The sequence below is a fragment of the Nilaparvata lugens genome, chromosome 2, assembly GCF_014356525.2.
Source record: "Nilaparvata lugens isolate BPH chromosome 2, ASM1435652v1, whole genome shotgun sequence".
Taxonomy (NCBI): Eukaryota; Metazoa; Arthropoda; class Insecta; order Hemiptera; family Delphacidae; genus Nilaparvata; species Nilaparvata lugens.
The window spans coordinates 62,205,329-62,222,224 of NC_052505.1; the positions used below are offsets into that span (position 1 = coordinate 62,205,329).

The following is a 16,896-nucleotide window of genomic DNA, read 5'->3' on the forward strand; positions in this document are numbered from 1 at the left end:
ATTTCTAGATAATATTTCTCGTGAGAACAGCTGAACATAATGCTATCTCACTCCCATACACGCACTCGCATCGTTCATTGCCGACCAGACGACGAAATCAACAGCTGTTTCTCCTAGGATGAATAATTATTATCCTTTTCATGTCCTTCAGCGAGTTTTCCCAGGGATGAGACCTAGTGCAATCGAATTTTTATATCATAAACCTACTTTGTTTCAAATTCCGTGAAAATCGTTAGAGTCGTTTTTGAGATCCGTTGGACATAAATAAATACCCAAATAAATAAATATATAAATTTCTCGCTTAATATCATAGGATAAGATATTAGTGATTAAAGAATATGTTAATAGATGATCTATTGAGATATATTCAATCTTGAACTAATATTATGTTGTGTGATGTTGTGAATAACCACATTTTATCAGGCTTTCTGAGCGTCCTCCTGAGAATTCTGCAAAGATATGAAGACTGGTTCCACTTTCCACTAATTTCTATCCCGTAAGGCGTTGGAAAACATTATTTTTACTTCAGACTTCCTAGCATTATGCTAATACATCATAATACACCATCTTGTATTAATATTCCATTGTATTATATTGCATTGAAGAAATTCTGACGTTGCTTGAGAATCTTTAGAAATAAAGGCAATAAAATTCCAATCAATAAGTTTCTAGCGCGTCGGAAAATTATTTTTGATGTGAAAAACGTGATTTTAAGTTATTTAAAAAATGTGATTTTAATTGTTTTCATGGATCCTCAAGAAAACTCAATCATGAAAGATCAATCATGAACTTGTGTTTGACGTTGATTATTGCTCATAATTTGACTTTCTATTATTAACTATGTTTCTTCTCTGGGTGGATAGTTTTTAACCTTATTATTGAAAAAAGCACATGTTCAACTTGTGCAACGGTAATGAGCATATGCACGAAGTTTGTAGGTGCAGCTAAACTTCTAGCAACTTTCCGTTGTAGTGGTGAGTTTCACTCTAAATTCAAATATTGCTTTGTACAGATGAAACGGGGCTGTCACTTCAATCAACACCGTATAGTGAGATTCATTCTGAACTGTGTGCTTTCCTTATAAATAGCATCAATGCTGTCACTTTAATTTCCACCCTAGTAGTTCTTGGTAATTGCTTGCTGAACGTGGCCTGCGGGCTTATCACCCTGATCCGTTTCTTTTTTATCAAATACTTTGCGAATTAATTATTTGTTGTCCTTCTTTTCTTCTATCTATTGGAATTCGTGATGGGACTTTAGCAAGGTTCTCTCCAAACTATGGTGAGGTCCACGTTATAATGACAGTATTTGATCAACTTTGGTTTTGCTATCCTTGTCTATAATTTGACAAAGCCGGTGGTACTATCCTTTTTTAGGTCCACAACGATGCCAATTATGTTTTTGACAGTGTAGAAATATAATTGAATTATGCAGAGAATGGGCATCGCTATTCTTCTATCTTTATCCACTGCCATTATAACGTGGACCTCACTATATCAGCATTGGTTTAACAGTGATGTTAAGGTTTTCTGATAGTAAACCTCACTATAGAAGGATGAAACGATGTTATGATTATTATTTGAATCCACATTCCGTGTTATCATTTCCCCCAGTACATTCTCCAGTATGATATGTAATACATTTTTCTAATAGGTAGATCATTTTTATTAATTCTCATAAAAAAATAGAATATTCTATCCTTCACGTTTGCTAAGCTATGTAATGGGTGGTACTACATTCGATGTATTAGCATTTAATTCATACTTTAATACAAAATACTGTATGATTCAATACTAATAAATTATAATTAAAATATGATGTTCGTAAGAAACTATTTTCATTCTATCTACTTGTATTCACAATTTTCCTTCTTCATAGATTAGATTAGGAAATCCTCCTTTATGAATTGTATTTGAAAAGTATTACCTGTGATCTGTAAATAATAGCAATAAAAATGACCTCCAACTAAACTCTTTGCTTTAGAATGAAATGAAATAGATCATGGACTTGTTAGTCTTATTATTCACATTGGAAGCTTTGTTAAAATTGGAGCATCAACTCAAGCAGTGTATAGTAATGGCCAGCAGAAAGCCATACGACTGCTCCTGTCACTCGTATATGTCATTCATTGTATTGAATTTCCTATCTACAGTATTTGGAAACTAAAAGCGTTGTGAGCAGAGACTATTGAAGTTACATTCTATTCTCTCTTTGGTTGTAAGCGCTCACAAAGTTATATTACACAGCTACCTATTTAATGCTTCCTAGTTCTTGATAGTTCTGACAGTGCAATATGTCCCGGTACATAGCCGTTTGTTCAAGAAGTTCGATTGCTGTATAGTATGTCCAATCAAGATCAGCACTAAAAATACATTTTTTCGAATTTTACAGCATTTACAAAGCAAAGGTCTAATAATACAATAAAGGTCTATAATTAAGTTGATACAATATTTTGATACAGTTAGTAGTATCATAGAAAAATATAAAGTATATTGGAATATTAGAATGTTTTTTATCTTCTCAACCTTTTAGTAGTATATAGGAAAATACAATACTAAATTCAACAATATTCCGATATTAATAACTAAAGTATAACATATCTATAATACAGTATCATTGTCACCAAGTGAGATATACTGTAAGTTGAACAGAAAATAGGCTAGCTGACCAAGAATTCTGAAGCAGTTTTTACTATATTGATCGGTTATTCCATCATACATCTCTCGTGAATTCATGAAACTAAAGAACTGTGTGGTTCATCATTGTGATACGTTTTATCTGTTACTGTAATGTAGACCGAGGAACCTGTATCTGTGCCTATCTTATCTTAATCATGAAATGTTACGCAATTTCTAGGAGATGTAAAGGTGCAGTTTTGGTAGACGTATATTTGATGTAATCAGTAGCCCCATTATTATTATCCCTTCCAAGCTTCACGGATCCCAGCAAAATCCACAAGGAAACAGAATTATGTCTGGTTGAAACGAGACTCCAGAAGCCTCGAAAAGAGAGATAGGAAAAGATGAGCAGGATTACTGCTTGTTGCGCCCTTGTACTAGACTAGCTCCAACCTCTTTACTTGTTAAATCCACCGCAGAGGGAGCTCATTTCAGGCTATTTCATTTTCTTACTCCTTTCTCCCACCCGGTTTGGCTTCTTGTTTGCCGAACTGAAATTGAATTCGAATCGAAAGTCAATTCAAAGGCGAAGGCGATTCCAATTTCAACTGGAGCTGCTTCAATGTACTGTATAGAGTAGGACTTGCAAGCTATTTTGCAAAATAATAGGATATCAAATTTATTAATTCCACTGTCCTTTCAGAGTTCAATATTATCCAGAGAGTATAGAATGTAAAATCCATGTTCAATCTTACATTCCATACTCTCTGGTTCTATCTATCCATCTTTATTAACGAAAACATAATTATTTATTTGAATATACCCATTTCTATAACTTTGTACGGAATAGCTCCTCCGTTTTCAACATCGTCTCCCCATTGATGATTAATTTTTGAATGTAACAAAGAAGGTTGTAACTATAAGGCGTCTTTTGTCTTTGGAAGCTGTCTTGTTGCAATTTAATTGCATGCATTGTTCAACTTCCCTCTTATAATAACTGTAGGCTATAGTGGGATTCTTCATGATTTGTCAGCGTTGGTTCAATGGGTAGCATTCATGTTATTCATAAGGTATGCTGACAGTTTGAAGTGGATCTCACTATAGGAATCTTTTGTTCTCGTTATTAACTCCTAATTTTCAGAAATTCCGTTTGCCGACTACAATATCTGTATCTCAAATCTATTTAATATCTGTTCAGCTGTTCTTGAAGAATTCTGTTTTATTGATTCGTGATTTGTTAATTTATATTAGTTTCCACAATCTGTATAAGGAACTTCACTGTGAATGTACAGAGTACATTCTATTCAGTTGATAAATCTATTTACATGGGATAATAATATAATCTGTATTTTTTTTAAATTTGAAGAAAAATTATATAATTTAAGTTCTTTTTATTTAATTGTTGTTCTTATAATGACCAAGCGAGAATTTTGATTTAAAATTAATTAGTTTTATTCTAGGATTTAAAGAACTTGAGAAATTTCGAGGAATCCCTCTTAAATCCTCCTCCCTACCACAATGTAGATAATCTCTCTAGTGAGATTTACTCATTCCTTACATATAAAACTGATGCTATCCATTGAACCTATGTTGACAGATTTAAGTCAGTACTATATTATGAACACCTTGGCATTTCAGGTTTTTATAATATCGAAAGAAATTTATCCGGTTTTGCAGTTCTCCCAGTGAGTGATACAAAGACATCACAGTGCAAAGCTCAGAGTAACATGGTTATCATTAAAACTTTTTATACAACTGTTTGAAATAATTTACTTGTGAGCCGTCCAATTAGATTTCGTATTACTACTCTTGACTACTATGACTACAATCCAAGTAGTCTAATCCTCAATTCTATCATCCCCTCCCAACCGAACGGTCTTTTACTGTAATTACATTTTCTGGATTTGTTTCTCAATTTACTGGCTTAGAATACACCATTCCACAAATATTTGTCAGGGAATAACCCTCAACCCTATCTTGAATGAAGAACTCTGAACCCTTTTGTCTACTTGTTTCATTCTCTTGATATCTGTAATAAATATTTTAGGAAATCCATAATCGAAGAAAGTAATTATTCGCTCTATTATAGATGAGAGGAAATTTCTTGCGGGCTTCAAAAAAATCCTTGTTGGATATTTATAGAGTAGCGTGAACTTTCCTATGAAAAAAGTTCAATCTGTATGAAGCAGATTGGTTTTTTGTGGGTCTGTTCGAAGATTATTTTTGATCTCTTTCATCAATCAACTTCAAATTATTAACTCATATTCTTTCAACCATTATACAGATCAAGTTCCTTGGCCATCGAAATTTACACACTCCTTCGTCCTTTTGGAGAATATAACAGGATAACATTAAAAGTGCATAAGAAATGAAATTGTAGTCACTTATCATCTAGCTAACTGCTGATTTTTTTGGGATTTTCCACACACACTGTCTGTCGTTTTGCGCCGTCTTAAGATTTCAGCTGTCTGTCTTGAATTTCGTTTCGTAGGAAACTCCACGCTCGATGGGTTCTTAGGAAAGTCCACGTAGCCATTTCTATAGTGGAATTTTCAACTAGTAGGGTTATACTCGAAGAGGCCCGTTGTGATGGGCCTTTTTTATACAAAATTTCAAAAAAAAAATTAGTGGCCAAAGCTTAACTCTGTTGTAGGTCAATGATCTACTGTTGATCTGTAGAAGCAAATCCTGTCATGTCAAAATACGAGCTCCCCTTTTCTTTATGAATCGTCAGTCAGGGCGCGGGACAAATATGAATTTTCGATCCTGGCCCTAGGCCGGGCCCCCCGCGCCACGGGTCAGCGGGGGTGTTCGCTACAACACTACGCAGCTCTCACTGCTCTAAACTGGCCACTTGAAATGATTGTTGGAACAAACATGAGTCGAATAATCAATATGGCTGCTGTCCTAATCTCTTTCATAGCTGAGTACACAGCACTTGCCTCATATCGATTAACCGAACAAGGTGCACAATGCTGGTGGAATTCAACAACAAAGCTTTGTATGCATGTTAGAACTGATCCCAATTCTGTAGCCTTCTCTGTCAACAAACTGGAATATTGCTACCCGCCAACTGCACTCCGTAGAAAATGTTTTTTCACAAAATATTCATATGAAAACCTGTGTAGGCGGTTTCCGATAAATTAAGAAGACTGGCTTTGTTGTGTTGTTATTAAAATCTCTTTTGCAATAATATTGGTGTGTTCGCGGTACTGCCTTTGATGAAAGGGTGACTTGAGAACAGCACCATTCACTGGCAATTAAGAGCTTCAAAATCACTTGCAGATGTTTCATAATCCATCAAACACACTCAGGTGTGTTTGCCACTCCTTGACTCTATAGATGTTGGCTAGTATTCTTGAAGTCTGTCTATTCGGATCAGTTGTAAAATTAACATACAGACTTGATTGGTGTACTGATTATTCTGAGGATCAGTAAGAATGTGTGATCAGGAGCGCTGAAAATGTTTATATCTGTTTGTTAGAAATGGCCTCCAATGAGAATTACTCTATACTGTTACCATTCTTCATAAATGATATCAATGATGCCCATTCAACCAATGCCGAGAGTTGAAAGTGAATCGCGCTGTAGGGTGTATTGAAATTAATCTTATTTTCATCCAGTCTTATTTTGAAATAAAAAATGATGTAAATAATATTGAGCTTATAACATTCACAATGAACTGAATGTTGTTTATTGAATTTGAAATTGTTTATGAAATGTGTGAAAAGCTCTATTTTCAATATTAAATGACTGTTTTCACATTAGCTGAAATGTCCAATACTAACAACCAATGACTACTCAGTGCAAACCATAAAGTTATTATATTGAAGAATTTACATTTTCAAGAACATACTAATTATAAGTAGCTCTAAACATTAAAGTGATTAGACAGTACTATACTCTCTTATACGAGTACATAAGAATGCAATTACATTCTATACTCTGATTATCACACAGTACTTAGTATTATTCCGTGTAATATCCTTTGTACTTATTCTTGTACTATATAGATATTTGTATTGATTTCTTTCAGACTAGTTCAACAACATTATCAATAGATGAGAAGTAATAATGCATAATGTACTTGATTCTCTTCGAATCTGTAGCTTGATCTACAGTCGATCAACAATTAACTATTTTTGACGATAGGAATAACTTGGGAAATTTGATAGCTTTCTCATTATAATTATTGGAGAGTAGTTTGAAACAACAACTATGTAATAATATCAATTTGATCATCATTCAATTGGTGCCGTGATTCAGTACACTGTGTCGATCATGATCTACTCAATTCAATTATGACCACATAGTTGTTTTTCAAATACTGTATTTGGAATGTAGTCAACATAGACTTCATTTGAAAAAAATGAAAAACCAAATAAATGTTCTATACACTATACAATAAATTTACAGTGTTTTATTTCAATCTTGATATCCAGATTGTCAACAGTGATAAATAGAGTGTAATTTGACTGATTAAACAAAACTCTTATAATTATCTATTAGTCGATCAACATTGATTTATTGCACTATCTCTCTTTCTTTCCATCAACAAAGATTCCACTAATAAGTTCATGTAAAATAAAATATTTGATTATTGTGGAAGGTATATTTGAGATAATATTGTGATCAGCTACGATAAAGTTTGATTATGTGAAAGGCGAGGGAGTTTATCGGATGACTGGATGACTTTGTGAACTGACTGGAATAACTCTGGCATATCGATCTTGTTAAATAAAGAACTGTTATGCAGGAAGTACGCGTTAAAATAATAGCTGGCCAACTGAATCAACTAACCTAAAAATTCAATAACTTTTCTTCATCAGTTCTATAGATAGAATGAATTGAAATTCGAATTTGAAAAGTTTGTTTGACATTCTGACTCTATGTTCTTGTATCAACGTTGTCAATTCTTCCAGTATCAAAAGGGTAGGTCTCCCCTCGCCATTTAGATTATACAAATATATTCGCAATGTATACAATATTTCATTGTCTTTAATACTGGTAGGAAAACATAAATAGAATTGCGTGAGCTTTTTTGACAAACATCTTTCGTGTTGTGGATTATTTCCGATTGTAAAAGAAAGGCGAGGCCGAACGATTTTATGTGAATTATGGATTGTTATGTTTCTCTGTTTAAAAAATTGTGTCATCTCCATTTTAAACCTACAAAACCTAGTATGATTTTTAGTTGTAGTTCAATTTTTTTAGAACGTCCCCTGCGGCATTTGACAAAAATCATGTTTGCGTTTCACTGTGTTTGAAGATTGAAAAATGTGTTGAGAATTGCGTGATTTAGAACAGGCCCACACCACACCTTCTAACGTTACTTACAACTTGAAGAATTTTAAAGAACCAACTAGTTTTCTATTTTTGAACAAGTATCTGTTTCTCAATATTTCAAGATGCTCTTCCTTGACTGTGAATGACGGACATTTTCCCAATCCTATTACTATAATTTATTCAATGTTCCTCAGTTCTAGAGCTCCACAGTGAATCTGTTTTATCGTTGAATGAAGAGCATGTTGAAATTTAGTGAATTCTGATACGTATAGATATAATTACTTTTTGTGTAGATGTAATTACTTTTAGTATTCATATGCAAAGTACTATACTTTCACAGTATAATATGAGGATCATAATACAGTCATCATACAAGTAATAGGACATTCGATGCATTAATTTGAGTTCATTACTGTAACAGTATACTGTACTTTAAATTGAAAAATTGCTTTGTAGACTCATTAGCCTTTATAAATGTTTCAATTTTGTGAATGATTATTAATTGTCTAACCTGAGCAATTATGGAAGATTTAGTACTTGATCTTATAAAATTATTCTATCATATTAGTTTATAATAAAATTTGATTTTTGGATAAGATCCTTTATTCTAAGGTACTTCATATAGAATACTTTTGAAATTTGTGTGGCAAACGTTATGTGGTATTTGTTGATACCAATCAATTACTTTACTTTCAATATTTGAGATTTTTTTAATAGTGAAATATGCTTCAAACTGTAAGGTGTCAGCATTGGTTGAATTGGATAAATTTATGGTATTGTTATTCATGAGCAATAATGACAGTGACAAACATCTCACTTTACAAACATCTTCCTCATCATTGTATTATTGTTTCAGAGGTGTTTTATGTTAATTAAGTTATTAATATATTTAACTCCCAGCTAAACTCGATCATTAGTATCAACTTCCCTTTTAAGTAAGTCGCGTTAAATCAACGTGGAGCAACTGATGTCTTAGGAGTTTTACTGATTTAGTTTGAGTGTTCTCGGCCGCGATTTGCTATGAAGTCAGAGAGCTTTTTGTAATTATAAAGTTTTGATTTTGTTTCTGTTGGACGTCTTCACCATTCCTATTTGATCAGTTGTTTGCTGATTTGTGAGTAGTCAGCACGCTCTCTTCGTTCCAAGTGAGGGATGAGGATGATGACGTCACTGACACGTGGTTGCGGTGTGGGGATGGTGCCAGTGCCAGTGTGCATGCGCATGCGTGAATGTTGCTGTGCGGTACAAAGCACAGAGCACAGTAGTGTCGCTATTCACTTCGATCTGTCAGCAACGCTTCCAATGCTGACAGTTTGAAGTGAATCTACCGCTGTATTCCCAAATATCAGTGACCGTGAAAGTGACCGTACCAGTGAAAATATAATTTCCATGAGTTCTCATTGGACTGTCCCCACTCAGTACTGGATAGCTGGTATGAATAATCCCATTTGAACTTATGAGATTAATATTGTCACTTTTCTGGCCACTTCCACTGTCAGTGATGTGTGGGAATCCAGCTTTAAATAACACTGACACTTCAACTGATACTGACAGTTTAAAGATGGCAACTAATTGTGATACAGAAATTGGAAGTGAATCTCACTAAATGAAACGAAGCGACTTCTACTGGCTTTCCTAATGGATGATTTGTCACGATGAGACCATTTTCAGTCGATAACATTCTCTTGAAAACCTCAAAACCTTTTCATATAGAAACGAACCATTTACAGGATATAATTTACAATTATACAAGTGGCTTATAATCAATTCCATTGATTCCATTCAGGAACTTGATCTCAATGTCAATTAATACGCGTTGCCTCATATCTCTCGTAAACTCTCTTTCTCTCTCACTGCCTTTCTCAGTCTCTCTTTTACCAAGTTACTCTTTTCGAATACAATGGACAGTGATCCCCGATTCAAATTTTGCTGAATATTCATCGCCCTTTGCTAAAGAAGTGAACTTGTGCTACTGACATCACATCTTCTCTCCAACCCCTAGTCACCTACTCACCGATACCATATATCTATAGTGAGGCTCACTTCAATCTATCACCTTTCCTTATAATGCATCAAATTCAAACAATGCAGACAATTTGAAGTGAATACTACTATAGCTCACTTACGTTGTTCTTATGCTGTTGCGCTATAGCATTCTTATTTCTTCTTCATCATCGACGACATCAACATCGTCATCGTCGTCATTATCATCATCATCATCATCACCACCATCATCACCATCATCATCATTGTCAACATCATCATCGTCGTCATTATCATCATTATTGTCAGCATCATCATCATCATTATCATTGACAGAATCAGAATCATTATCATCATAATCATCATCACCCCCTAGCTTTTCCACCCTCTTCCTTCCTACTACCTACTGCTCTTCAAGTGCTTCCAAGTATTATACCTCCCGAGCTCATTGAGCTGGTGTATTTGCTAAGAACATGGGGCGGGCATCTTCAGCTTGAAGTGGTCCGATCACGTTCTCTTAGCCAATACACTCACTGTACTAAGATTCCCTTCAAACTGTCAGCATCCATTATAAATGGCCTGAATGCTTCACATTCAACCCATGCTGACAGTTGTGAGTGAAGTGCCGGAGTCCATTTTGTGCGCGATCTAATAACCCTCTCACATAGAAATGAAAAGGTCGCCGTCGCCACTCGACATTTTGAGATCGTATCCCAGCCCCAGCTCTGATTTGAAATGGAATGAAACCTGATCTATAAATGGCGTTCAAATTTTGAAACGAACAGCCAATTCCGAAGATTCACGTTCCAATCAGAGACTGGAAGGACCAGTACACTGATCTGTTGATTTATTCTTTTCAGAACCATTGAGTACATTGAGTACCTCCTTGCACCAACTAGGCCAAGCGCACACAGTGTGACTGTGTTCACAACTACTGATGCGAACTGGTCTGAGATGGTCAAAAACAGTTGTGTCGTTAGCGCCTTCACACATAAATACATTGCCAAGGTTGCGTGCGCAACCGATTCCCAACTGGTTTGCAACAGCAGTTGTTAAACAGTCACACCGTGTGTGCTCGGCCTTAGCATCGTTTTATAAAATTATATAAATAATTGAAAAATTTCAAATTTATAATTGAATAAATCGATTGAAGAAAGTTAATTGTAATGGTAATGCCAGGAATATTACACTCTTTATTCAACTAAGTTTATATACTGCACAGTTGACTCAAAATGGCTAAAAATATTACGTAGGCTATTTGTATTACTCCACTGATATGAGAACCTGATAAAGTAGTGAAGACTGATGATAATACTGTAAGATCCACTTCAAACTTTCAACATTCCTTATAAAAAATAACATCAATAATGCTAAGCATCATCCAACCAATGCCGACACTCCGAAGTGAATGCTACTATAGTTTGTCTTGTTCATGTGGCCCGGTTACACAAATGTCCATCAAATTAATCCCTGATTAAGTCGCAACCTTTTCTATAATTGGTTTGCATGGCATTCAATCGTCATTTAATCACGGTTAAATTCAATAGAAGAACGTGCAATCAAAAGTTGAAGTTGACGTTCTTTCTTCTACATGAATATCACAGTGCACAGCCGAGTTGTAAAGAGGGATTTTATTGCCTTTCCTCCGTCCATAATGCTTGCAATGTTTAAGTTCAAAAGAAAGTTCTATCTATTCCATGATTTGCAATACTGTAAAAATTAAATTCATTTTTTTCTTTCAGCAACAGTGTATGTGGTTGAAGTTAACCAAGCAAAAAGAGTAACTATTCGTTGAATTGGAGGGTTTGTGGCAATCATACACATGACTGATAGATGCGAGAAAGGCTGTTGGATTACAGGTGGTGGGGGGGGGGTTAACAACATCGGTCTCCGTCGGAATGTGAGCCAGGTTGCGCTGTTGTTGATTGGGTTTGTGGCAGCCACCGCGGATCGCAACAAATCAACTTGATGCTCAACTATTCAACATCATCCTGCTCAAATTATCAAACGAAAACTCTCGCTCTAGTGCTGTCACTCGTCTGTAAGTTCGTGAAATGTTCACTGTTGGCCGAAAAGTTTAGCAAACTCTGTTCGGGAATTTGGACTCAGAGAATGATCTCTGGCATAGGTAGTGTTTAAATCCCTCCTATCCTTCCTGTATGGTCTTTGTAGGAGGCATTCTTGTTTATTTTCATTTTGTCAATTTATTTACTTATAAATGTTGTGAAAAAATGGAGGATTTTATTTGTTTTGAAAACGGAGGAATCAAGAGTATAATTTATCCATCTGCCCTATTTGTGTTGAAAGTTGAATGTTGGTTCATTGTTAGCCTTCACCATACCAATATCTCCAAGCAATTGGTGATTGTTTTCAAACAGGAGAATATTATTGTTTTCAAAGAGAATACAAGTACAGTATTAGTTCTCAATAGTCTTCTTGAAGTGATGATCTGCAAATTGCAACGAACTGTATCCCAAATATATGCTCTATCGACTGAGTCTGTCAGAAGCATTTGAATTGATAGTATCCTAGTAGTGGCTGGTAATGTGTTAGGCGGGATGCACACCGGAGAAACGCATTTCGTGAAGCCCTCTTTCATGAAGCTTGTTTCATGCAATCCGTTTCACTCGCGCATGCATACAAAAAAAACGTTCCCTGCTTAATCTTATCAGTCGATTGCGAGCAACTTTCGTTTCACGTTTCCTGAAACTTTTTTCACGAAACGCGTTTCTCCGGTGTGCATCCCGCCTTAGACTACATTCTATAGTCACTGTACTCACTGGGTGAGTAACTTGTACTTTTGTAAACTACTTGCAGTGTGCCAAGTACTGTTTTTTAGTAATATTGCATTACTGCTTTTTCATTGAACAATTGATTTTGTTTAACAGTAATTTACAAAGCAATTCAAAAACAGTCATATTCATCTTTTCAATATTCATTTTTCTTTATAGCCTCATCGATATTATTATTAACTTTTCGATCTCTTTTTCAGGTATGTGGAAAATTATTTTGAACCGTTTTCATGGTGGTAAGTGAAGTTACTATAACAACTTAAGTCTAAATTATAAATGTATTGGCATCCTGAACATTTATACAGGGTGTTTACGAACTCCCTACCAATAATAATACTGTAGGGCATTGTTCCTGGGTAACAAACATATCCAAATATCATATTTAAATTGTCCGGAAGTCTTCAGTTACTCACACAGCGGCCAATTTGCTTTTTTCACTAATTATTTTTTTCCTTAATACTTCCTTTTTCCCCTAGTTTAATTTCGTTAAACATACGTAATTGAAACTTTGCACAAACTTAGACAAAGCTACAAAAAATTATGAAAATTTTTCAAATTCATAAAACAAAGTGTCGGCTATTTAAGATCTTGTTCCTTAAGTAACTGAAAAACAGTTGGTTTTACAAAAAAATACAAGAATAACTTTTTTTAGTAAATTTAATTACCTATTGATTGGTACCAGATATTTTGAGATTGGACCACTATTAACTAAGATATGGCCGCCTTAGTGATAGGTGACCACTAAAAGTTTGATGCAGTACAAACCAAGTCATGCTAATGGAGTCGTCTCAATGATGCATTAATATCAATTTGCATTGCATGTTGATAGTAAGCGGTTTTAGGTCATTAAACAATAAAATATCGTTACATAACCCTCTAAAGGTGGGTCACCAACCACTGAAGCTGCCATATCTCAGTTAATATTGGTTCAATATAAAAATATCTGGTACCAATTGAATTTTCTAAAAAAAGTTTTTTTGTAAAGTTTTTGTAAAACCGCCGGTTTTTGAGTTATTTAAGAATCAAAATTTTTAATGGCCGCCATTTTGTTTTATGAATTTGAATAATTATCAAAATTTTTTGTAGCTTTTTCTAGTTGTTATAAATGATTGTACAAATTTTCAATTTCGTATGTTCAACCATTATTTATAAAAAAAAAATAATAAGTGAAAAAAGCAAAATGGCCGCTGTGTGAGTAACTGAAGACTTACGGACTATTTAAATATGATATTTAGATATGTTTCTCGCCCAGGAACAATGCCCTAGAGTATTGGTAGGGAGCTCGTAAACACAATGTATAGTGTAACTAGCTTATGAACTGAGTAGTACTTATAATGACACGCATGACACTGTCTTCTGTATGAGAACAAATATTATGAACGCTTATGATCTTGAATATTAACGCTTATGAAAGATTCAAGACCCATGTTGAGTCAATCAAATATCTGATTCATATAATTATGAAAAATTCAATAAACCAGATTTATACAGGGTATCCCATCAAGGTTGTAACAGCCGTTGACCATAGATTCTACACGACATTTCAGACAAAAAATGTTCAGTAAACTTTTCTCCTATCGACCTTAGTTTTCCAGATATATCGATTTTTCTATATTTTCAGAATATGTCTACATTCGGTCATTAAATACTCAATAACTCGAAAACTACTGGTCGAAATTCAATTTCAAGGGTATTGTTGGAAAGAGAAAAACAGTTGAAACAAGATTAATGTAATTTTATTTGCTGTTAGATATTTTGTAGTTTTTTATTAGGGCATAAACTTGAAAAAATTCAAATTCAAAGACAAATTTCAAACAGTTTTTTCTCGATTTTTCTCCGGTGATTATAGTGGTTTCTATATTTCAAAAACTTCTCCATTTCATAAGCTTTAGAATGAGTATAAATTCGAAAAGGTAAGCTCCTTGATAAAGTGTTCAAAACTGCTAATATCTGGAATGAACACCTTCAAAATGAGGAAATTCACAAACAGCATGCATCTTAAGGGTGAAATCACCTTGCATTATTGTCTGTAGAATATAGCCTAGATCCTATATAAAATATTAATCATACACTTTTACAAGATCCAACAAAATTTATTTATAGAATAATAATTTAAAGTAGATGAATGACAGAATTAAAAAAACTGATGGCAATCATTCACATGATGTGTGGTTTTTTATCATTACTAGAAAAAGATCCAAGTTGTATAGGGTAGAAGTGGTAGGTTTGCATAATCTTGAAAAACCCTTCAAAATACTCCTTTTTTGAAAATTCGTAGCTCTGGAACCAAAAATGCTAAAGTCCTGCGCGAGCACTCAATCTATTGGGAATTATATTATCTTAATTTTGTAGAGAATACTTTTTCTCGAAAAACTCAAGGCTCTCGAGATTAAATAGAAATATTAAAAAAAGTCGGACATTTTAGGGGTTTTGGGGGTGAAGCCGCCCTCTGGCGTGTCATCAAATCTCAGATTCGAATTCAGCGCCCCAAAATACATATAGAACCGTCGAGGAAATTTCTTTCGGGGCTGTTTCCTGGAAAACGACCATTTGGACTATTATTGTTTCAAAACTAACTTTTGTAGTATCATAATTCTATCATTATAGCTTCACAATTCTTATTCATTATAACCATACTAACATCGACTTCGACTCAAATTGACTACAATTCTTTGTTATGCGATAGCATAGGCGGTGGCAGAAGCAATAGGATTTTAGCAGAAGGAACAGTATATAGTAAAAAGATTTGTCTAATCATGGTGTCTAATATGGATGCTACTGAATTCCTCCCCTCAAGCATTAGCCGGTTGTCACTGCTGGATCCAATACACCTCGGTATGGTAGGTTGATGGCAGTCGATCTGATTTTATTTTTGAGGATATCTCCAATAAAATGTTTCATTAATTGATGTGAATATCGACTACCATCTACCACCAGATGGAATAACTTTATAATACTAATTATGATATTCAATAATATCTGACTACTATAAAGCAAGTCGTGTCTTGCACGATTGATATGTGTCAGTAGAGAAAGTAGAGTTCGAAGGTGTAATGAAATAAATTCAGAGAAGTAAATGGACAATATAAAAATATATTACTGAAATCGTTATGAATAATCAAATAGCGAAAAGTTGAATTTGCAGATAAATTGGTTAGACAAAATGTATAAAAGAACCGATAATGAATAAATAATAATGAAATTGAATTTTAAAGTAGCAATTACTGTATAGGAATGTAATGATATTAAACTGATTAAATAAACTAAATGATAGCCCTTGAGAAGGGTCATAAAACATTCAAAAATAAGTAGGTCAAATAGGTTTGTACAAAAGTTCTGATTTGATAATATTATAAATGAATAGAAAAATTCATACCACAGGGTGAGGTTTGCCTAAGGAAATCGACCCTTCGACTAAGTACAGCGTGAATATTAAAATTTTACTTATTAAGTAGGATTTATTCATATAATTTTCGGCACCCTTAAAACTACAGTCATGACTTTTCCCAAATGACGAATTTATACGCTGTATAATTTTCGCAGAATAGCGGGGATCCCCTTTGAGATATTCGAATAACTTACTTAGCTTTTTGTTTCCGTTTTGGTAGTTGAGATATATTCGGCCGTAGAATATTTCGTACAGGCTGGATCCTTCATGCGTGGCGAAATTCGTTGATCAGACCTCACTATTCAAATTTTAGGGACTCTTTGAATGAATTTGTAAAAATTAATATCACATATCATTTTAGGAACTTTAGAACAACTTTTAAAACAAAAAAAAACAAATATTAAATTACATTAAGACAGAAATTAAAGCTTTTAAAATTTTAGTAAGGTCTGTATCCTACACGATGATTTGTAAAAATGATTTGTAAAAATCTCTCAATTTCCACCTGGGTTTCTTCTAAGAAATTATTGCTCTCCAAATTTGCATACTAATTCGGGATTGGTCAGATCCCATGACGTAACAAATACGCCAATTGAGTAGTGCAAATTGATCCAACTTTAAAGCTTTTACTGAAATAAGTTCTGTATTGTAAGTTGTTCAAAATTACCAGAAGGTTCCTTTAAAACAATATTAAAACACATAATCGCATATACAATAAATAGATTAATGAGAAAGTAATGAAGGTGGTTCAAAAGAACTCGTGCTGGCGCTAATTTTGTGAGCTTCAAATAGCTAATGCGCAGATTTGTGAAATGTAGAGCATATTTTT

General features: G+C 34.1%; 1 protein-coding gene across 5 annotated transcripts in view; it reads left to right on the forward strand.

The window, feature by feature from the left end:
- Positions 1-16,896, forward strand: part of LOC111044246 (rho guanine nucleotide exchange factor 18) — a 165,135-nt gene that overhangs the window by 35,398 nt on the left and 112,841 nt on the right. For 3 of the 5 annotated variants that reach the window (XM_039422381.1, XM_039422384.1, XM_039422383.1), the window contains one exon: positions 12,880-12,915. The exons of the other annotated variants lie outside the window; for them this stretch is intronic. In XM_039422381.1, coding sequence (XP_039278315.1) covers positions 12,880-12,915 — 36 coding nt within the window. The remainder of the gene's footprint in view (positions 1-12,879; positions 12,916-16,896) is intronic. 5 annotated transcript variants of the gene reach the window in all.